Raw genomic sequence first — 23,851 nt, forward strand, 5'->3', positions numbered from 1 at the left:
CCTCACAGATTCCATTCCGGCAGACTGACTGTGACTATTACACATCCTCTCCCTCCATACTCTCATGAAATCAGACCAGAGAAGAACTCCCTGTGCAGCTGTATATGGTAGATCCCTATAGGCCATAGCGTAAACTGAAAGAATTATCCTACTTTCGCTATGACCTATCACTCTTTCCCATCATTTACAGCATATATCTGGATCAAACATTTCTGTGGTGGCGGTGAGTGATGGGGGTCCGGAAACTGTACAAAAGTGTTTGTCCCGAGTGGAAATTCCCTGGAGAGAAAGACCAAAGAAAAGCAAACAAACTCAAGCGGGGCTGCAATGCAATCCCTCTCATGCTCTGGATAAAGAGCTCTGCAGTTTGTCATGAAAGTACTGAGACAATCAACTGTAACAGGTTTTTTCTTGCTATAAGGCTATAAAACAGCTGAAAACTGATTTTATGGTCAAAATATGCGCATGATATTTGATTGTTGGGTTTACAACATTGTGGTTGCTTTTTTCAATTTCAGTGGAAGAATCAAGTCAAGTCAAGTTTATTTGTATTGCCCAATATCACATTCAATATCTCAATGGACTTTAGAGGTTTTGAACAGCAAAAGTAACCTAGACAAAAACCTAAGAAAAAAAGACGACACCACAGAAGAGGAAATTCGAAAAAAATATCACACCTCTCCGGTTGTAAAAGTTGCCACCCAAAATGGCAAGTAAAGGTGTCCTGTTTACGTATTTACGTATGACAGTTAAGAAAGTTACTTTCCCTTCCCTCTATTAGCCAACACCCACACATAACCAGTTGACTCAGAGCCTTTTATTTTGCTTGCTCAAGTTAGCAACAGGTTTTGTGTATGACAACCCAATAAAAATATTCCACAGGCCTGTGTATGATGCAGGATCACCCTCAATGACTAATATTTCCCTTTTGTTGAGTGACGCAGCTATGATTTTTCAGTGTATCTGGATGCTCTTCAATGTTCTTCTGAAAACATAAATCATGCCTATCATCTCAGAGTTATGAGTGTTATGTATACAAAGTGGTTTTGGTGAGTTTCTAAGCATTTTTCTCATCCATGAGAGGATCTTTTTTTTTCTCTTTCACAACTGTTTATATTAAGCTGCTTTTTCACAAACACAGAAAAAAAGTGAAAGAAGTCTGCTTGGTGTCACAGCCTCAGCAGTTTATTTGAAGATTTACATGGAATCATCTTCATTATAATCTCATCTGCTCCAGGAACAGAGAGGGCTACATCTGGACATACAGTACTTTAATGCTGAAACCTCTCAACGTTTCCTCTTTACTCGTGGCTTTATTCAAAAGTATGTAGAGAAAACAAAACATATGCATTGTTAATCTGAAAAAAAGGAACAATTTGCACACAGAGGAAGAGACGTCTAGTTCTTTTATATCTCCAAATATATCTTTTTTTTTCTACATTTAATGCAACACATCTTTTCAAAGCTCAAAAGATATAAAAGCCTGTAAGGATTTCTTTTTAAACACAAAGGATTACATTTTAGAGGTACTGCTGCTCTGTAGAATTCATTAGTCAATCTGTGACAACATCAACCTGAGGAGAAACATTTCTCTATAGACATACAGATACAAAAGAGGCAGGTTGTCTTTTGCTTTTTGGGAGTGTTTCAGCTCTACTTGGGCAATCGTTTTCTGAGATTGCCACACTGTGGGAAACAGAGGGGGGCGATCATAAAGTTAACTGGCATTTGACAAATTTATTTTTTATCCTTAGCAGGAAATTCTTGTTTCGCAGGATAATTACCTTGAAATACCCAACATTACTGGAACAATATCACATAACAATCATGCTGAGCTGCAAGATTAACTGCGTCAATGCATCACTTGTTGTGGGCGCACACTATTTTGAATGCTCCTTAAAGACTGGGGAAGTACCAAAAGATTGTTTGGGAACAACTGAGATCAAACTCCCCATGTGCTCTCTCAAGAGTTTCCACCTACAGCCAAAATCTATCTTTTGGGGATCAAACACAGGATGAGGTGTATAAGGACTTAACAAGCAGCCGTATTTACAAGAATATTGATGTCTGCAACATACTGGGCCTGCAACACCTCCATCCTCTGGTACACGAATGGACAGAGGAGAAAGTTATGCTGCTTGAGTGGTTTTAAAGTTTCTATGGATGATTTGATACTTTTTTTTTTCCACGGTGAAACTGAGTCATCACTGAAGTAACTATTGTGAATCCAAGCTGCTGGCAAATACCTTTTTAAAGCCACCTTCCAATTCAGTAGGCGGTGATACTCGCGGTTTAGTTTTTAGGTGGGCTTTAAAGTGGACTTCAAGTTTCAAAAGACAATGATTGGTGTCCTGCCTGTTTGAATCTATATGTCTGAACACACTGTAACACAGAATCACAACAGCACAACCTGAGAGAAAATGAAACCTGTACCCCACTGACAATGTACTCAGACATAGTATCATCAAGGAACAACAAAATACATGTTTCCCTGGAATAATCAAAAATAGTCTTAAACTATCAAAATACTGAAATTTATGTTTGACATAATCTACCTCAAAAAGCTCTGTAGACGTGATGTAATAGTGAACACCCTATGACTATTGTGCTTGTCTTATTCATTTCCCATTTTTAGAAAAATAGTTTCTGTCGAGAAGATGAGACTTAAAATTATGTGTATGTATGTACAAATGTGTCTTTCCATATTCTCATGAATTATCATTGAGTGGTCCCCGGCAGCAGCTCTGCCTCAGAGGCGAACAGCTCCTTGTAGAGTGGAGGGAACATAGAGTGAGCGGTGAGCGGGTAACGCTGACTGAACCAGCGCAGCTTCTCCATGTGCAGACTGCACAGCGAACGCAACACCTCCATCCTCTGGTGCAGCTGCAGAGAGGACACACACACACACACATTTAGACTTTCTAGTTATGTGTTTTAATGTGTGCACCTTCATGCAGATCAAAGAATGAATATGCTCACTTTTAAAACCCAATCAGAGGCCTAAACAGCATTTATCTGCTCTTTACTAAGACACATACCTTATGCATTAGACTTTGTTGGTGGTCTCGGTGTAGAATGTGTGTGAGGCCTAACTCCACACTTCTTTGCACTCGTTGAACCCTGCCTCTATCCTCCAGACATGGCCGATCTGCACAGAAAGACAGCCACAAAAGCAAATAAGATTTTTAACAAAGTTACATTAGCACAAAATACTCTTGTCAGTATGATTAGCCTGAGTTCACTGTGTGGCCTGTAAATAAATCCATGTCTACTGACAGCCACTAGGGGGCAGAGAAACTCACTGTGTATGAATGAATGGAAACTACAAGCAAAATGTCATTGAAACAATGACAAAAAAGAAAACTTATATCAGTCAAGAAAGCATTGAAGTTTTGGCAGAAACTCATTTAAAAAGCCATTTGTTCAATTTGTTAAAACACTGATTTTTTGAGGAATTATGAGACTGGATACTTTTACAAAAACTGTCCTGGTTTGACAGTTTCACTAAGTGCAAAAAAACTGGGCTAAAATATACTAGATTTGACTAAAACGGATAAACTAAACTTAAGCCAATAAAATATGATCAATTAACTGTTGGTGCTGTGTGCAAATTTATGAAATGAATGAACACACACACACACACACACACACACACACACACACACACACACACACACACACACACACACACACACACACACACACAGATCTGCAGCTGCTTTTTAGATGGCGCCTACATGCAGCATATCTCAGCCCTGCAGCTGTATGAAGTACTGTGTATCTATGAGGTGCTTAAAATCCAAAAATGTAGATCAGTTTACCACTTGAGAACTTAAGGGGAAGAATATGTTCCTCCAAATGCCAAAAGTAAACAAAATAATAGATTAGAAGCCACTTCAGTGCAGGACACTCCCTGATAGAGTGCAAAAATATAAATATGCTGCCTATCCTGTCACCTTGCCTTCCCACTTTTTTATTTTGTAAAACTGAAAAGTTAAATGCACCATGAGTGAAAGACAGGTGTGATGACAGTTAAAAAAACAGAGCTCGTGCTCTTTGTCCCTGCCCTCTGCTGACAAAGTGCTGCGGACGAAAAGGTCATGGAGGATTATAGGGCTGTTAGTGTAGGTGTTTTTGTGTCGCTTGAATGTACATATTTGTAGATAACAAATATGCTATGTTCTTCCATGGAACGCTGTGGGGTGGGCGGGCCGCGGTTCAGCCTATGCGGCACCCATTCACCCCTCCCACCTGTGGTGCTGGTTCAGTGGACCTGTCTTGACCCAGTTAGGACCTCAATACACTGATGTCGACTCCATTAGCTTTTTTCTTTTATGTATATAATTATATTTATTATTACAATTATTTATATTATCATTTATCTATTTAATTTTCTTTTGTTTGTTTGTTTTGGCCCATTCACCTACCTCTGTACATAATTACACATTTAATTCAACAAAATTTGTGTATGCACGTGTGTGTGTGTGTGTGTGTGTGTGTGTGTGTGTGTGTGTGTGTGTGTACATGAGTGTGTTTATTATTATGTATTACATTCAGTGTTGGGTAGTAGTTAACTACATGTAGTTCAATTACTAGTTTAACTACATTCAAATCTCAGTAGCTTTTTCACTAGTACTACTTTGGGTCACATAGTTTAGGTAATTAATTACAAACTACATATTCACAGTATTCTCATGATGTTTTTTGCCATACAGCTCATTGGCCACAGTTGTCATTTAATGATGGTCACCTGATGTTTTATTAAAGTCACCTGTGGTTTGTGACAAAGATGTCTGCGATTGAATACTATCACAGACAGTATTCAGGCCAGAAATGTGTACATTTTCCTGATTCCACCTCAACAATTGCTGCCTGCCCCAATCCCTAAATCAAACACACCTACACTTTACTCAGTGTCAGTTCAGTTGTACCTCCGTGTAAAATTACAAGATTCCAGATGTAGTTTAACTATTTTTCATTGAGAAGTTGCTGGTAGCTTGGTAAACTACAGTTTTAAAGTAGTTTCCCCAACACTGATGACATTATTGATGTGGATGTATGTGGGTGTGTGTATGTTTTGTATACATGTATGTGTTATGGTATTTCTCTGGGGGAATTAGATTGGTCCTATAGTCTCATGATGTGTTTAGACTGGCGGCCCGGAGGTGGTTTTGGCCATATTACATGTGACCCCCCAGATACATGTGTGTAAATGTACTGTATGTATGTATAATTTATGTTGTATATATTATTTGTCTCAATAAAAAAAAGATCTCACCTGCATTGATCAGCACCAGAGCACTGAAGAGAGCAATCTGCTGCTCAGTGAGCTTTAAAGCACACATGCCATGAGCAAAGTCAAACACTGCTGCGATTAAATCGCCACATGCTGCAAGAGAAGACACCACAGAGCGTTGATAAGTCACTATATTTATGTACACGGATGGTTTGAGTAGCGCTTCTGTGTAGAGCCACATCCTCACCCAAAGACTTGAAGACTTCAGTTCCAGCAAATTTCCCATCAAAGAAGACAGTGTTGTTCTCTGTGTTGAAGAACCGACTCATCCTCACCAGAACCACCTCCATAGAACCTGAGCGAAAAAGAAAAAGAAGAAAACATGTATCAGTAAAAAGAAGGAAAGAGAAATTCAAGGTTGTGAGTGAAGTTGATGTTCTCCTCTTGTCAGTGACAGATAAACTCACCAGTCTTAAGAAGAGCAATCTGGTCGTTCTGACTCAACATACGGAAACCTGGGATGTGTTTTGCAAACTCCACCACATACTGCACGGCATCAGTCAGTCGAATGGCACAGTGCTGCCACATCTCATCCACTGACTGGGAGGGAGAAAATAGAAAGGAGGAAGACACAAGAATGAGTTTGCAATATGACAATCAAATCATCCAAAAAGGGCTTAAATGTTATAGAAAATTATATATCATAACAGATGCCCTGCTGAAAAAGTTTTTGCAGGGTAAAAAAAAAGTAAAAATTTGAATCAAGCATAAGCTTCCTGTGTGATCTGAGGGAGAAGAGGAGGAGGGGAAAATGATGAAGTTTTCTCAGTTTTCTGTTTGATTCATCAAACATAAAAGTAGCCTCAGCTTCAAGCCCTCCAAACTGCAACTTGTTTTGAGACTGTCTGAATAAGTTCACACAAATGCAAGAAGAGACCTGAGAATAACCAGCATATGAGACAGAAATCAGGTTACTTTGCTCTGGTAGGCTTGGATCTCCTCCCTGCTGAACAGTTTCCATCTGAGAGCTTGCAGCTCCTCCACTCTGTACTGGCAGGTCTCTCTGTGGGAACGCACAATGCTGGCACACAGCTCATCTGAAAAAAGTAGAAGCACTCATAAATATTACAACACACTTATAGTTAAAAGTACATGTTGGCAAACTGTGCCATTTGCTCACCTATATTACGCAGAGAGTGAGGATAGAGGCTGTAAGGATCCTCCAGTGGGTTGTAAGGATGAATCGCCATCAGATCATGAGGTGGCTGTCTGGAGTCAAATACTGACATGAGGAATAGAAGTGAGAGACAAATAAGAAATAAGAAGATGAGGACAAAGGGAGTTGCACAAAATGAAGTGCATACACACACACACACACACACACTAATGCCTCACCTCTTACGTCAGAGTTTCCGCTGTTGTCCCCCCTCCCCTGGGATCTAGATGAGGGAGAGACACCGGAGCTTCGATAGATCATGTCTGACACCTGCGAGTCGTTCGGGGAGCACATCAGGTAAGGGTGAACTTCAGTAGTGTAGGACAGAAGTCCAGCCTCCCCAGTGAAGGTGTAGGCTGAAGCCATGGGCTGAAGGAGCTGCGGGGAGCGGTCTTGACGGGCCTTGTTGGGGTAGGACAAAACAGACTGAGCGTCTGCCTGAAGCTGCTGCTGTTGCTGCTGCTGCTGTTGCTGTCGGTGCCTCTCCACTTCAGCAATCAGAGAGTCCCGCTGGCGCTTAGACATCCGTCCAAACTTCACCGCTGAAGGGGGACAAATATAAAACCCATGAAAATAAGCAAATGAATGTGAATGAAGAATATGGTGGGTCTGTGTGTCTGTCAGCGTGGCTGTGCTCGTGCCTCACCATCTCTGCTCATGCCCTGCGCTAAGCACTTCTGCAGACGGCAGTGTTGGCAGCGGTTGCGGCTGGCCCGGTCGATCTGACAGTTACTCTGCCTGGAGCAGGAGTAGGATACGGTGGGCAGCTGGCTACGCCGGAAAAATCCCTGAGGCATGGGTACCACATGATTAACAGAGTTTGAAAAATACAGGATTTTTAAGGCAGATACCAATATTGATACTTGAGACTTGCAAAAATCTGATAACAGCATATTGGCTAGTAAATAAATGCATTTTTTAAAGATGTGACCAAGTTATGTAGTGAGCAAGACATTTTACAGTTGAAAAATAAATTGTCAGTGCTCTCTAGTGAACAAATTATGTGATAGAAAGAGTTTCTAGACTACATCAAAAAAATCTTTGACATTTCAATGCTGACATTTCTTGTAACTTAAAAAAATTATGGCGAAATATCTGCAATAAGTTAATATCAGCCAATAGATCGGTCTAGCGATCTAATGGTTAAATGAATAGTTTGACATTTGGGGAAATACCCTGCTTTCTTACAGAGCGTTAGATTGATAACACTCATATCTGTCTGTTCAATGGGAGCTAGCAGCCGTTTAACTTAATTTACTGTCTCAGGAGGAAACGGCTAGCCTGGCTCCAGCAACTATGTGGCGTTTTTTACACTTCGGTTTTTGTACAAGACATCAAACAAGATATTACAAGTTAATTTGTGAGTTTTAGAGGTGCTGGTAGTTGAATTTTGTTATGATAAATTAACCACCTGCTGACTTGTAGCTTCATATTGAACAGACAGACATGAAAGTGGTAGCAATCTTGTCATGTAAATCTCTGCAAGAAAGTGAATCTTATTTCCCAACATGTCAAAATGCTCCTTTAATATTGAGAAGTCATGATAAGTAATATGTCTGTACATGTACAAGATATGTGTGTGTCTGATGCTGTCATCTCACCTTGCAGCCCTCACAGGTGATAACTCCATAATGCACTCCAGAGGACTTGTCACCGCAGATCTTGCATGGGATAACTTCAATTTGGGCTGAACAAACACAGAAGTAAAAGCTGTTATGTTAACATTTTCAAATGCAGCCCTCTTCTGCATTTTCACTCAGACAATAGACCAAGAGGGACAAAACAAAACTGATCCAAGAATGAGCAGCGATGAGCTACACAAGCAAGCAAACAAGAAGTAAAATTCAAAGCTAATGAACCTTCAGTATCGTAACTATTCTTCATGCAGCAGCTGAACATGCTGTGAAAAGCTAAAATGTCAAAATGACACAATCCAGGGCAACTGACCAAATAATAATGTGTACTGAAAAAAAAACAGGTAAAAAAGCCTAATCGTTGTATGATATCATAATGTAGATTAATCTACATCAAGTTACTTTAATATGAACTCATGAACTCAAATTCTTATCTTCACACAAACACTGAACGCACACGGCAGCACGGAATAATTTCAATAAAATTATATGTTTGAATAATATTAAAGAATTTCTGTTTTCTCATTTGTAAATCATTTTAAGACCCAATAAAACATCAATCTTACACTCTATAGTTACATTTGCCAACTACCATCATTGTGACATGGCATATTTTCACCCAAAGAAGTAAACTGGAAAGTTATTCCCACCGTGAGAACTTGTCTTATGCTGTACTTTCCCTCAAACATCTATCAACTGTTGTGTGACCAGAGTAAACCAAAGGTTTTTTCCTCTCAAGCACCTCTTGCCTTAATAATAATGTACAAAATAACATCAAATACAACAAAAGTCTTCTGAGGACATGGAATATGGAGAAAGGCAGAGAATGTGAAGGTGTCAACCTCAGAGTCCTTTCAAGTGGTTGACTGGCTTCTCTTTCGCTGTGACTGTCCCTCTTTCATGTCATTTCTTTCTTTGTGAATCCTTCTCTGTCTCGCTCATAAAGGACACAGCTGCCAGTAATGCACTCACTCTCCTTCATCACTGCCAGTAATGGCCATCCCCTTCTCACCTCCCCCCATGCCCCTGATCTCTGTAAGCTCTCAAACCCATCAGTCTTTTGCTTAGTGGTGATTTTTTTTTCTTCCCAGAATCAGAGCTCATCTGATTTATTAAAGCACCATAAATACAGAACCTTGTTCACACGTGGGAACAGTTGTACATATCTTGAAACAAATCTCAGATAAAAAGATAAGGAACCGTGCATCATGTATTGACCGTGACACTGAATGATGATGAAGCACATTCAGAAAGCAGAGCAAGCAGTATTGTCTTTCCTTTTCAAACACTAAATAACCTCCCTTTTATCTATTCTCATTATCTTCTCTCTTCCTTCCACAAATGCAATGACGAGCTCTTACGTCTCTTTGTTGATGCTTTTTTAGTATTTGCGTTTCCGTGCATAACTGTGTCAGATTTTTTCTCAAGTGTGTGTTAGTGTGTCAGTGTGTGCCCTCTTTATCTGGTGCCACAGGGATCACCTGAAGGTTCCCGAGGAGGACAAATGCACTTTTTAACTACAGACATATGTGCAGTAGAAGCATGCATCTACAATAAGATAATGCAGAAACACACACTAAAAAACTGGTAAGAATGTAGCTGTAACTAATACAGGCGATTCATCTCGAGATTCACCATGATAAGGATCATTAGAGTAATTCATGGATTAGACAAGATGCTGGCACTGTAAACAACACGTGGATGATTTGGTGAAATAAACCACTCATCAGAATTATTTATTTGCGAGCTTTATATCGTCATTTATTTCATAAATTAATGTTCCTGAGCTGCGACTGCGATTGCATGTCTATCGGCAGTGCAGGATAGGCGAAGAGAACATCAGTGGTCTCGTCGCTATTTCAGTTCTGATTGTCAACCTCAAACAACAGGAAATCCACCGTGACCCACAACCTTTCACTGTTCATACACACACACACACACACACACAAATACTGCTCCTCCAACAACTTTCCATACAATCGCAGCTCTGACGACTGAATCTACAGTATAACACACTAGAGTGGCACCTGGTGAAATTAAATGCTAAACTAAAGTGCCTACCCGCCACCTGTCAAAGATCTGCCTTTGATAACCTGAGAGTATTAAGACAACAGTAGCTGTAAGAGGAAATTAACTTCACAGGATAAACATTGAGGAATCCTTTACAATCACCGGCTTATGTGAGCTTTTTTTGTCTCACCTTGTTATCTCCAGCCACAGGCCTAGACCAATCAAACCCAGCATCTCCTGCTGTGTGTGATGGAGAGATAAAAATACTGAACAAACCGCCTTTATTTTTTCCATTAGTATATTCTTCTGTGACAGAAGGGATTATTATACCTTGTGAACAGAGCTTGTTTTACAAGTAAATGTACAATGAATCTAAAATAGCACTTTTTACTGGCAAATACCTTAATATTAAAGCTTATTTTGCTTCATGTAGCAGGCCTACTCAACCGCTCAGAGCAACACAATTAATAAGGTTACTGAGTGGAAAGATATTTTTACTGCTTATGTGCATGATATTCAGTAATAATCAGTAAAAAGGGGATTAACTGTACATTTTATATTTTTTCTGTGTCCAAGTAAGTATGAAACCAGCATACACACACACACACAAATATTAACATATCTATAATGAAGTGAAATAAATTAACCAATCCAGCTCCTAAACAAATGTATTATGTGCAACATGATGTTAACAAGAGGTTTGAGTGTAGTAGATGTGCAGTGACGGAAATATTCTGGTTTGTCAGTCAAAATAAAAGAGTGCCACCTCCCACGCTTCCGCATACAAAGTATACAAAGACACTGCTACACAGAGATCTGATTTCCTTCTTTCAATCAGTATTCAGAGTTATCAATGAGTAACACGTTACCAGCAAAAAAGCACATTTGTCAGTGTCGTCCTACAAATGTCGGAAACAACACTCTACGACAGCAAAAAAGAATCATGAACCAATAGTTGCAAGTGTCTCACTGAGTCTTCTGACTTCCTATTGAACTGTCTAAGCTTTCTAATACAAACTTAACACACCTGAACGGGTGAAAACGAGTCATGAATTTGTATCACCTTAAATATAGGGGGTGTAAGGGAAACGTAAAATTGAAATATACTTAGAAACATCTGGAGGGAAAAAGGAAATATTGCAAAATGCCAAATATTGAAGAAATTTAAAAAAAAAAGGAAGGAATGAGTTGATCTTAGGATTTAAACCTAAAAAGAGTTTATTTCAGTGCTCTTGCAACTTCTGCGTGACACCCAGGGGAGTATGTGTGTGTGTTTGTGTGTGTGTATGTATGTGGGGCGTCTGTGGGGGGGTGGACGGTACAGATTACCACTCTCAGCTCATCAGTCTCTGCCCAAAGTCACCTTGTCAGCGGTCTGTTCTTTGCACTGTAAACGGACAGAAAACCTCAACTTTCCTCTGACGGGAAGCTTACCTTTGGTACATACGCAAGCAAGAGTGCTAACAAAGTTTGTATACACACCTCATACCCACACACACACAGACATACACATACACATACACACACACACACACACACACACATAAACGCAAACACACAGACATCGCTAACCAATCAGTCCCAAAACAGGAAGATTACACATAATTTTGATCATTTTATTTATGTACAACAGCACTGCAAATTAAATGTTCTCATCACTTAAGATTTTAAATGACACAAACTGTAATTATTATTACAGTGAATAATAAATAAAAGCTATTTTTGTTAATGTACAACGTGAACTTTGTCGAAATGTACTGTAGACTTATATCAGTTATATTGTAAAGATTTTAATTTAGTATCTTGCTGCGGCAAGAAGTTTAAAATATTTTTTTTATATTTTGAAAGATCATACTTCACTTGGGTAATGAAAAAAATTATGAAATGATAACCACCCAATATTTGCTATTGTATCAAAAGGTATGTGGGCAAAAATATGGTGAAGTATATTGCCATACCTTATACGATACCTTGTTAACATGAAATATTAAATGTAATAATAATATTACATGGAATACATGGTACTCTTGTGCATTTGCATTTAAAAATACAATAAATAAAATACATATTTACTATAAATATTATTCTATTATGTACTTTTACTATTTTATTAATATTTTACTATATATTATATCACATCCAACTTCAGATTCACTGGTTCTGCCGTGCGAACAGGATTTTAAAAAAACTTTTTAAAATTTGTCTGTCTGAATAAGAGGAGCGATGATTTAGGGCTACGTTCAAAACACAAATACAAATCTATATTTAAAGATCTTTAAAACCAAGAGCAGAAATAAAAAAGAAACAAGCAGAAAGAAAATAGTATTCATCATCCGATAATATAAAAATAATTGCCAGTAATGACAAACTGGTATATTTTAATAAGAAGTATTTCACACCACTTTTGTGTATGAAATATTTGGTTAATAAACATTTCTTGTTAAATATATTTCAAAGCTGAAGTCTACACGTGTTAATATCTTTATGTTTGAGAATCAAACTGTGGTGTTTATTAGATAACTGTGAGAACTCCTTCACTACTGAGTTTCTACTTCATTCATTATTTGACAACAACAAAGCAGGAAAAAATTACCTACAAAACCTTATCTGAGGAAAAGAGAAACGATCAAAGCTGATCTGAATGGCAATTAGCATCAGATTTACCATATTTTACTTTGATGTGAAGTCTGAATTTGGAGGTTTTTGAAGGAGGTAATGTTTTGACAGTCACAAAGGGTATGAATCAGCTCAACTGTTGTATTGCATTTACCATATTTTTGGGGGGAATGTGTCACCTGCGATTTTGTGTGCTTTGATCTAAAGCCAACCGCTTTGCTGCTTTGGAAGTGCTGCGCAGGCTTCTGCACACAGAGGAACAAGGAAATCCTTTCTGATAAAGAAACTGAGTAAGAATCTACACAGGAATCCCCCGAACACAACAAAACCATATGAAATATGTGTGTGTGTGTGTAAATTTTGACTGTGAGTGTGTATTATCAGAGCTCTAGTGAAGACACAATTATTAAGTAACCCTCTTCTCACAGTATCCACATACAGCTGCAGGGCTGAGATATGCTGCATCTAGGCGCCATCTAAAAAGCAGCTGCAGATGTCTGTGTGTGTGTGTGTGTGTGTGTGTGTGTGCGCACGCATCTCTCCTTGTGTGTGTGTGTGTGTGTGAGTGTGCATTTTGCAAAAGAGGGAGTGGGTAAGCAACTTTGCAACATTGATTATTTCTCATAAGTTGTGTTTTTGCTTCTTCTTCTCGCCATGTGTCTGAGGTACTTTTTGTATTTTGTGCAATTAATCACATATATGATCATTTTCATGATCACAATAGTATCAGCATTTCCTCTGCATCCTGTCTGTGTGTGGAGTCGGTCCATTCGAACTGATGCACTGCGGTTGTGAAGCATCCTGTTTTCCTGTCTCTTTCGTTTTTACGTTGGTTTGTATTTGGTTTTGTTTTATGGAAGTTTTTGCAAAAGGGTGTTGAACATCTCAAATGTTTCAGATTTCATATCTAATGATTGCTTTCATGATTGCTGACTAAGGAAACATGATGACTTTAAACAATATGTATTCTGCAGATGAACTAAACACATACACAACTTTTTAAAAAAAGAGTAGAAAAATTACACTTACAACTAACTGTACTCTAATTCTCGCCCCCTAAAACCAGCTCTGCTACTTTCCCGAGATGCACTGTATATGTGGGAGTGTGAGAGTGGGCAGAAATATTTGAGACATGATTCAAATCTCAAATTCATCAAAGGGATCTCATGATTGAGTCATATTACCAAACCATAAAACTGAAACACATACATCTATGTGAACGTACCCAACAGTCATCCAATCAAGCACACTGCAGACACCCAGTAACATTTCAAAACAAATAAGAATGTCTGCCTTCGTAGCGGGTACTTTAAACTAGCCGTAGCCACGTCTCACGTGTGACTGGTGGAAATACGTTTGTGTGAGATCTGTTACACAGCTGCCACAAATATATTCAGCTCATTAAAGCTCAAACTTTAAGTAAAATGTTAAAATCGCAAAATAAGCTAGACAGAAGTGTAATATTGTGAATGCAGAGTCTGTTTGAGCTAATGTTGCGTCAAATGTTAAAAGTGGTAATCTTTACAAAAACACAGCCAGATCAAGTTCAACAAAGTTGATGTGAGTTTACATGAATATTAAGTTATGTCAAGGATTTGATAAAAGCTCAAGAAATACAGCTAATTAAAAGCTAAACGCGATATTAGACTTCTTGACAACAATATCGTACACAATCAGAAGCATCAGGTCGCAGCCATGACATAACTTTTACAACCGTAGATCATAATGTCAGAGCGGCATGAAGAGTAACAATGACCAAAAAAGATTAAATTGATCTTATTGATAAAACATCTGATTGTACTGCCCACACACACTCACTTTCTCACACACACACACACATGCTCACACCTCAGCCACCAAAGAACTTCATCCCTACCTCGCATCATCCTCACTCCTCCACTCGTCTCAGACGTTTGTCCCACTTTCGCAAACTCACTTTTCGTCTCACTCTTGTCTATTTTCCTGACACACACTTTTCTTTCGCACCACCTATTCTTTCAACCTTCTGTTTTTTTGATCGTCCTTTAGCAAGCCGGGTCGGGTGCTCACTGCAGCTTCAGCACACATATTGAGACTTTTGAGTGTCAGTCACTGCCTCACCTTCCTTGTTAGTGTGTGTGTGTGTGTGTGTGTGTGTGTGTGTGTGTGTGTGTGTGTGTTTGTGTATAGGTGTGTGCGTGTGAGACAGGGAGAGAGAGTGAGAGTGAGAGAGAGAGAGAGAGACAAAGAAAGGGGGGGGCAGTCCCCTGGCCTGGCTTTTTTTTCTCAAGGTACTTTTTCCTTATACCTTTGTTGTTATCTGTCACCCCCTCACTCTGTACCACACGTCTAAAAAAAAAAGCTTTATAGTGTCTCGCACCTTTAAGACTCCCTGAGAATTTTACTAAAACCACTGTCAGCGGGAATAAATGGGGAGGCAGAAAAAACACATGTAAGTTTCAAAAGATTTTCAGTAGAGTAAGATTTGATTTCTTCACTGTCCTCAAACTCACACTTCAGGTTTGATTTTTAAAAGGTGTCCTATTGATGCTTTTGTTTCACACAGGTGTTTCTTTGCACTGACAGTAAAAAAAAAAAAAAAAAAAAAATACATATATCAATTAAAGAATCATTTTTTTCTTTTTCCAACATCTTTCCTTCTTTCTATGATTGAGTCTTTTTTTACGGTTTAGTTTGCAGATCTTCCGTCAAGTTCTGGCAAGAAGTATTGAGATCTTTTACTTGAGTAAAAGTAGCGATACCAAACTATTCAAATACTCTCTTAAGTCCTGTATTCATAATCTAGAGGCAGATATGTGAAAGTATATTAGGAGCAAAATGTACGTACGGCAAAAGTAAAAGAATGGCACCTGTTAGTGTTTAGTGTTTTAGTATATTACTGGATTATTATTACTGATGAATTTAGGTGTATTCAGCATTTTAATAATAAAGCTGGTTGATGTTGAGCTCTATATACTGCTGGGTAGTTTAGTCTGTAACAATCCATATTTTATGAACTGGTCTTAATTTATGTATTTAAAATCTTCCTCTCCAAAGTAACTAGTAACTGTATCTGTTAGATACATGTAACGGTGTAAAAAGTACAATATTTGCCTCTGAAATGCAGAAAATGTAAATACTTAAGTGCAGTAAAGGTACCCCAAAATTGTGCGGTACAGTACTGGAGTAAATTTACTTAGTTACAATCGACCCTTGTGTTCCTCAGTACTCTCATCTATCATCCCTCCATCTATAGCACCTGACTGATGCACAAAACGACACAAGACCCCCATTGCTCTGTATCCTGTCCCGCTTCCTTTCTGCTAAACTCCAAAGCAAAATTCTGAATGATTTCTCTGTTGTGCAGCTGTACAGGACGCCGAATTTACTGTACATACACGTGCGCTCACTCACAAGCAAAGACCAGTAAAACCCTTATTGCTAATGCTCAATTTGCTTATCATCACACCACCTAACATGGAGGTTACGCACAGCATCTTAACACTTGATAACACACCCAGGTGTTTTAAAGTTGTGGCAGAAAGTGTTAAACCAGAGAAGTTAAAAAAAGATGAGATGTTATCACTGTCATCTGCATTCAGATGCCAAAGTGCCAAAGCCATAGTAGTTGGTATTTTCATCACTGTGTGTATGTGGTATATATGTGTTTTTGTGTGTGTGTGTGTGTGTGTGTGTGTGAGGGGGGCAGCACAGGTGCAACACACAGCACACACTGTGTTGCTAATGGCCCAACTCCACACCACATCGTGTGTGTGTGTGTGTGTGTGTGTGTTGCTGTACAGGTGCAATGTTGTATGTTCACTAACTACGAAGTTCACCGCAATGCATGCACAAATATCTAGCACAAACACAAGCAATGTCATCACCACATACAAACACACATGCATACACACACACACACGCCAACACGAACAGATACAGTATTTCATGAAGCACTTACTCAAATGAGTCTTCTTGGACACGGCTCCGTCTGTGGGAGAAAAGATGAAGTTAGTGAATCAAAACTGAACAAACATTTACTGTACGTTCTCCTACAAGTTAAGATGAGCATCCAGGTGAACAAACACAGCCTGTAATGTACTCATGAGCTTAGCACATTAGACTTAAACTCAGGTTAAACCAAAACCACACACTGAACCCCTAAACACTGTATGGTTAGCGCTGCTTTTAACGTTTCAACCTGGTTTTTAAAACCTGCCAGTGTTGGAAAATAACTACAGTACATTTAATAATAAGTACATTTACTCAAGTACTGTATTTAAGTATAATTTGTACTTCTGAAACATGATTCAGATTCATCAAAGGGAGCTCAGAATTGAGTCATGTCACCAAACCATAAAACTGAAACACACATATATATGTATGTGAACATACTCAACAGTCATCCAATCAAGTAGAGACGTAATTAAATGTCAAAACAAATAAGAACATCAGCCTTTGTAGTGTGTACTTCAAACTGTACACACACCTCAGATGTGTCTGGTGGAAACACGCTTATGTGAGATCTGTTACAGAGCTACCAAAACTAGTTTCGGCTCATTGAAGCTCAAACATTGAATCAGTCTTTAATACTGTAAAATAAGCTTTGGCGTAAGTGTAAAATCGCAACTTCAGACTTTCAACTTTTTCTGATTGATCCAATTTTGCATCACATATTAAAAGTGGAAACCTGAACGAAAGGTTTTGTACATTACTTGAGTATTTCCATTTTCTACAACTTTGTACTTCTACTCTACTATATTAATCTGACAGCTGGAGTTACAGTATAAAGCAGAATAAAAAAAGTGGCTCCGTAAGTACTACTTACAGTACATGAAATGATCCAATAATTTAATAATATGACACTAACCGGGGGAAGTTCCGCTTTAGGAGTATGTTTACTTTGGAGACTTTGAAAAGTAAGTAAAGTTTTTTGCCAATACTTTTACTTTACTTTTACTTAAATACAATTTTGAATGCAGGACTTTTACTTGTAATGGTGTATTTGTTTCTTATTTAGCTTATTTAGCAGTGAAATCATGATGCTTAATGCGGTTCACTGTGAGAATCAAATGTATGATATAACTTCAGATGCAAATGAGGATGTTACACCGCAGTTATCTAACATATGTGAGATCCCGAAAATGAATTAGCATGAAGTGTGTCAGAAACAGGCTTAAAGTTAAACTGGAGCTAAAACACTCAACAGTGAAAAACTCCTCATGGTGGCAGTTTGGTACAGGGTTTTTTAAAACGCAGTACTTATTTTTTCCAATGTACAAAAGGACTGTGGACAGATAAGAAGCCTAGTGTTAATAGGATTCTTATTTACACCGCTGTGTGTATGTTATGTTGGTGTGACTCTTTGGTGCATGTACATACACACTCACACCACACACACACATACACACACACACACACAGAAGATAAAGGTAAAGGAAGGTGGGTGTCTGTGAAGCAACAGGTCTTCTTTTTTGTCTGCCTGTTCGACCACAATTGTGAGAAAGTCTGAATCGCAATGAGTGTGAGTAAATGTGTGGAGGGTCGGTTCTGAACCAAGGTGTTTATTTCTGGAGTTGTATCTGTGTGCGTGTGTGTGAGAGAGAGACAGAGAGGTCTGAAGGCAGGGGAGATAAGTATCAATGGAAGACGTAGCGCTAGCCGGTCTTTGTCTGGCGCCTGATCAGGCCCTCTGTGGTTTCCACTGTTTTCCTCCCCTCATCAAATCAGTTTTGCTTCATAAGCAGAAAGCATGGAATGAAAGCAGAGCAGTGCACACACACGCGGAAAATTTAGAAATTTCAACACTAACTGAACAAGAGTTTTAAGGTGATTTCTAAATAAAACAGAAAAGATTTATGATCAATTAAATTATATCATAGTTAAAAAGGAACTTTTCAGAACTAACTTTTGCCTTTTTAAATTCTTTGATGGGTTTTAAATGTTTCAGTGGGCTTGAGGATTATACAGCAATATTAATATGTTAAATAATTACATAAGCATTACATTACACGAGATTCAGCCAGGAGAGTTAAGACTGATTGTCCTTCTCTTAGTTTTAGAAATGTACAACAGTTTCTTTACAAAATATATTAAAATAATTTGTAATATATTCTTTATCTGTTGAATTCCTGGTTTGGTTGATTGGTAAATTACACACTTTTATCAACAGAAATAAGCCCGTTATTTAGAGTCACCTGAAACACACTTTGAATTTTAGGGCCGTCACTGCTATTTATGAAATACAATGAACAATTTAATTTTGAATTATTAAAAGTGATCCTTACACAGAATAATAAACAGATGTTGTTAGTGCATGTGACAGGAAAAAGGTATATAGCGCAATCAACAACAATATCGGCTTCTGTCCAAACAAGTGATACAGCAATGTAGATATTTAGCAACACACACCTGTCAGCAAATTCGTAAACTGACCACCATACAAACACACATTCACTGTACGTGACCATCAAGCACTACGGGTGATTGCAGAGACACAAACATCAACACAACTCATCAGTCCTACTTGCACTTTCATCTCTACACTCTGACATCTAAGCTGACTGCTGAAGTGACAGTTGCTGCATTACATAACAGCACCGAAGACCACTGAACACAAGAGAGTAGGCCAAGAACTTTGCCTGAATATAAAGCACAGCACCAGATACAAAATAACAGAAATATATTAAAGTCAGACAAGCTACTTCATTAACATCACCGTACTCTTCAACTCGTGTGCCAGTGTAAACACAGAGTATGTAAAATGAAGGCAGATGGTGTTTTTTTTAATACGTTTATGTTGGCTGGGATAAATAGTAAACATAAGTAAGTAAATTAAAAAGCAAATGTATGCAATGTATGTAATTTACAAAATAACTAAAAATACAATAATAAAATATGAAAACAAACACTGAATACTTGTGATACTGAATGTGATACTGAATACTGAATATAAAGTGTATAAATTCATTTAAAAGCAACACTGATGAAGAATATTTTACACGTTAGTTGGATTACAGTAAGTTGTTGACCAACATGTGCAATTACACTAAATATTTTGTGCTAAAAGAGCTTCCTGAGGATCTTGGGTTCATAAATCAGCAGCACTGACTCATAAAAAAACTAAACTAAACAACAACAACAAAAAAACACCATAAATTTGTGAGGTGAGGTGACGCTTAAATGCGGATAAAAAAGGACTCAGAATAGTCGAGGTGTGACAAAATCAAAGCCTGGTCAACAGTTTCACTATGGTTAAAAATGTATTTTTCTTGTTGTAGACATACATAACAATACAAACTATCTAGAAAATCCCTATCTAGCAGTTCCAGAAAGTGTGGGGTCAGATTATGGAGGCGCTTGATCTATAGCCCAGATGTAATCAGGGGAGGGGGGTTTCTATGTGGGACTTGTTAATGTTCTTACTAGTTAAGTTTCTCCGTTTGTTTGTATGTCTTTGTTTTTTTGTTTGTTTTTTTTGTTTGTGCATGCGCAGTGTTGCAGAAGATGTTTGTGTTGATTTATTCCCCCCCCCCCCCCTCAAAAAAACCCCAATACATAACTGTCTAAACATGTTGGCCTTTTACTGACAGCGTGAATGATTTGAAAATGACTTAAGAATTTCAAAATACATTAGTAGAAAAACCAAGGTGTTTTGGGTCTAATAATGATACATTTAAATTAAAAATCTTAGTTTACAGAAAGATATTGCTGAGTGTCAATACTGCAACAATAGAGGCCAATATTATGTTTGCAAATTATAGTTATATGACTGAAAATACAGTACAAATGGAAAAGAGGAACGGGCCAACAATAGATCCCTGAGGGACACCACAGACATTTTCTATCAAATGATGAACAGGAGCTAAATTTTTCCCCGCAGAAAGGAGAAAAAGCAATGCATAGCAGTACCAGAAAGTAAAACCCAGTACTCGAGAAAAATGACAAAACACCCACAACAGCCACTAAAACCAAGACACTCATCGCCTTAAGTGGAGCCTTCTCAGCAGTATGAAAAACTATACAACCACACTCAAACTTTAACCAGACTAAAAAAACATCATCACAGCAGTTCCATTACCTGATTAGTTAGCTGATGTTGCTTTTTACTTTTAAGATGAACTGTGGTACAAAACTGGTCTATATTTGTCTACAGTGTATATAATTGAGGATGTCTTGGCTTGTTAATAGCACAATATGATGCAGGAAACAGCTGTGATTGTGTTTGAGATTAACTCCACTGTACCTAAAAATTAAAATTTACTTTACTTTTAATCTTACAGCACCTTTCTTTCTGCATCAAAACTCTACCAATTAATACCACATTTGTGTACACATAACTAACAGATACACTTATGATAAGTACTTAACATTGTCTGCTTTTGTTCTTGTCCTTTCTGTTAATATCTCTTTATATACCGTATATATAATACCACTAAATTTACTTCTGCTGCTGGCAGTTTTCACCCTTTTATGTCATTGATGAAAATTAGTTCCCGATTGAAACTGTTGACAATTAGGTCTGTAGGTTATCTACAGTACCCAGGAAATCATTTCCGGAGAGAGACATGACTGTTGACTTTTGCTGAAGTCATTTTTCAGCGCTCAAAAGCGTCAAATAAAACCGAAACTATCTGCATGGTTTAGTGCAGTAGGATAAGTGGATGTTTTTTGTGAACATGAAATTTAAGTGCAGTTAAAATGCAGGACTTTCACTAGTAATGGGGGTATTATTCTACCATGAACCACATAATAAACTCTTCACTCTGCACATCACATCCGTTGAACAGAGCCATGAGTGATAATGTTGATTGAATAGTCAACACTGATTCAGCCAGACACTTAAAACTTTAGCAAACTGTGATGTCATGCTAGGACAATTGTAGACAAGGTGCACAGTGGGTTTCTGTGGCAGAGGGACAAGGTGTCTTATCTCAAATGACTGCCAACGGTTTGATTTTAGCTGGGGAGAGGCTTTGAATAGAAAAGCATTGACCAAAAACAGAAGCAAAATAAGAGCTAATCCCCAGGATTACTCCGGCTTACTGCCATTCTTACCCGCTCACACAACACCTTAACCACGTCGCAGTTAAAGGGGATGAGGTGGGTTAATGGAGTAAAGATGGATGAGAGTGGAGGGAAAGAAGATACTATTGAACACTGGCTGAGAGAAACACAGTGAAGGTCTGGTGCACAAAAGGTGAGCAGAATGAGATAAAGAGTGAGCTAGGAAAGGATAGATGTGGGTGGGAGTGGGCAGAGAATGGCATGCTGGGAGATAAGAGCATGGCTTACTTTATCTAAAAGGGAGAGGAAGATAAAGACACAAAATAACATTTTAAATAGAAACCTAAAAATAAATCAGCCAAAACTATTACATAGTCCTGCAAAAGCCCTCTGCTTGCAGAGACATTACAGTTCAAGTGGCCCACACATGCTACAGCAAAATGTAATGTGCAGAGTAAAACCTCACTGATGGATCCTCTTACCTCTTTTGATGGGGGTGTCAGCTGGGGGCACGTCGGGCTCCTCATATTCCATAACTCTCCTGTCCAAACACTGTGTGGCCCTACAAACACACTACCTCTCACTCAAACACAAACACACACACACACACACACACACACACACACGCACGCGCACACACACACACAAAACCACAGACGCCTGCTAAATTAGTCGGTTTTGAACTCTACCTGCCGCCATTTGACTCAGTAGGTAATTTGACAAAACCCATACTACCTGTTGTTCTAGCGCCCGGGCCGGCGCAGGCATTTGAAGACATGCACTGCCATCTCGCCTCCTTTCTGTCCTTACAGCGGGTCCCAAAAGTCGACCATCATCTTCTTACCCTCTCAATCAGGCTCCCTCGTTCAACAGTACACCTCCTCTTGCCGTGGTTGTTTTGAAATAATTCAGTCCCCCCCCCCGAGGCAGCTGAGAGGAGAGAGTGCAGCTGGACCGGCCGGCCGTTCACAAGCCGTGCGCTCCGGTCCCCCAACCCCCCTCCCCCTCCCGTCCCCGCGCTCTCTGTGCGCCCTGACCGTCCCAGGCTGGAGAGAGTTATGTCACCGGCTGTTACGTAATAGCAGCGGATCGGGTTTTGCTTTGTAGTGCTCAGTTGAGAAATATAATCCCATGTTGCTGCCACAAATTTCCGCCACACTAATCGAGAAAATACAATGCATAGAGGAGAGACTGAATTCCAGTTTTATCCCGTGACATTTAGGAAAGGAAGCATGTTTTAGAAAAATCTCTTTCTATTGACTGGAGTGATTTTATTGGTTTGTTAAAACCACCTGCAAAGTTCTGTGTACTCAATATAAGCAGAGGTATACCTCTGATAATAGTGGGCTATGCAAAGCCTCATTTTAATTGATGTAGGTTTAAAAACAGACACAAAGAAAACGATGAATAATCGATATGTCTTCTCGGTTTACATCAGTGTGGTAAAGGCGCTTTAAGACGCCGGGTCCAGCCACACATGATGATGTGTGCACTTATGCCGGTGGTGGACTGTAAATTAAGATTTAAGAGAATCAACTGGCAGAAATGGAATGTAATATTCACAAGTATGTTTTAATTAGTGTTTAATCACCTGAAAATAAGAATTGTTTTGTTTTTGTTACCTTAGAATGAGCCCTTTATATCTACATAGGGAGTGAGTTGCATATTTTTTCCCAGGATAGCGTAGTCATGGCCCGGCCTACTCTGCCTCTGATTGGCTTATCCTGATATTCTTACCCTAACCAATCTCACTCCTCATGCCTAAACCTAAACAACCCAACCAATGAAGGCAACGAGTACTAGCCAATCAGAGTCAGAGTAGGGTAAGTGACGTCGCCATTCTGAGGAAAAAAATTAGGTGAGCAGGTCCTCTTCCACGGAGGCTGCCATGTTGAACCGCCATGTTTTTACAGTAGCCCCAAACAGACAAAGCAAACACTGGCTCTAGAGAGGGCCTTTCTCATTTTTCGCAGTTGGAAGGGGACGGGAGGGGGAGGAGTATTCAGTTGGTTGCAATCTGCAACCTCACCACTAGATGCCACTAAATCCTGCACACTGGTCCTTTAAGTACATTTTGCTAATGTTCTTTTTTGAGGCACTTGTACTTTACTTGAGTATTTCCCTGTCACTTTATACTTCCATTCCACCACATTT

At 38.8% G+C, this 23,851-nt stretch overlaps 1 protein-coding gene across 1 annotated transcript; it reads right to left on the reverse strand.

The window, feature by feature from the left end:
• Nucleotides 1–1,163: 1,163 nt before the first annotated feature.
• Nucleotides 1,164–22,700, reverse strand: rorc (RAR-related orphan receptor C). Its single transcript, XM_042424246.1, has 13 exons — nucleotides 22,433–22,700; nucleotides 22,180–22,280; nucleotides 16,653–16,682; nucleotides 8,054–8,139; nucleotides 7,099–7,240; nucleotides 6,632–6,994; nucleotides 6,417–6,518; nucleotides 6,212–6,333; nucleotides 5,704–5,836; nucleotides 5,484–5,591; nucleotides 5,279–5,389; nucleotides 3,039–3,148; nucleotides 1,164–2,883 (listed from the first exon to the last, which is right to left on the reverse strand). The coding sequence occupies exons 2-13, from the start codon at nucleotides 22,229–22,231 to the stop codon at nucleotides 2,719–2,721; spliced, it is 1,524 nt and encodes a 507-aa protein (XP_042280180.1). The 5' UTR covers nucleotides 22,232–22,280; nucleotides 22,433–22,700; the 3' UTR covers nucleotides 1,164–2,718.
• Nucleotides 22,701–23,851: the final 1,151 nt, after the last annotated feature.

Source organism: Thunnus maccoyii, chromosome 10, assembly GCF_910596095.1.
Source record: "Thunnus maccoyii chromosome 10, fThuMac1.1, whole genome shotgun sequence".
NCBI classification, from domain to species: domain Eukaryota; kingdom Metazoa; phylum Chordata; class Actinopteri; order Scombriformes; family Scombridae; genus Thunnus; species Thunnus maccoyii.

Bases quoted from the DNA above. Each gene is read 5' to 3' on its own strand.
- rorc (XM_042424246.1), bottom strand. From the start codon at position 22,231: ATGGAATATGAGGAGCCCGACGTGCCCCCAGCTGACACCCCCATCAAA. The intron at 6,334-6,416 runs GTGAGCAAATGG...TACTTTTTTCAG, and splicing joins TCACTCTCTGCGTAATATAG to ATGAGCTGTGTGCCAGCATT. The intron at 3,149-5,278 runs GTGAGATCTTTT...CTTTCTGTGCAG, and splicing joins TCTGGTGCTGATCAATGCAG to ATCGGCCATGTCTGGAGGAT.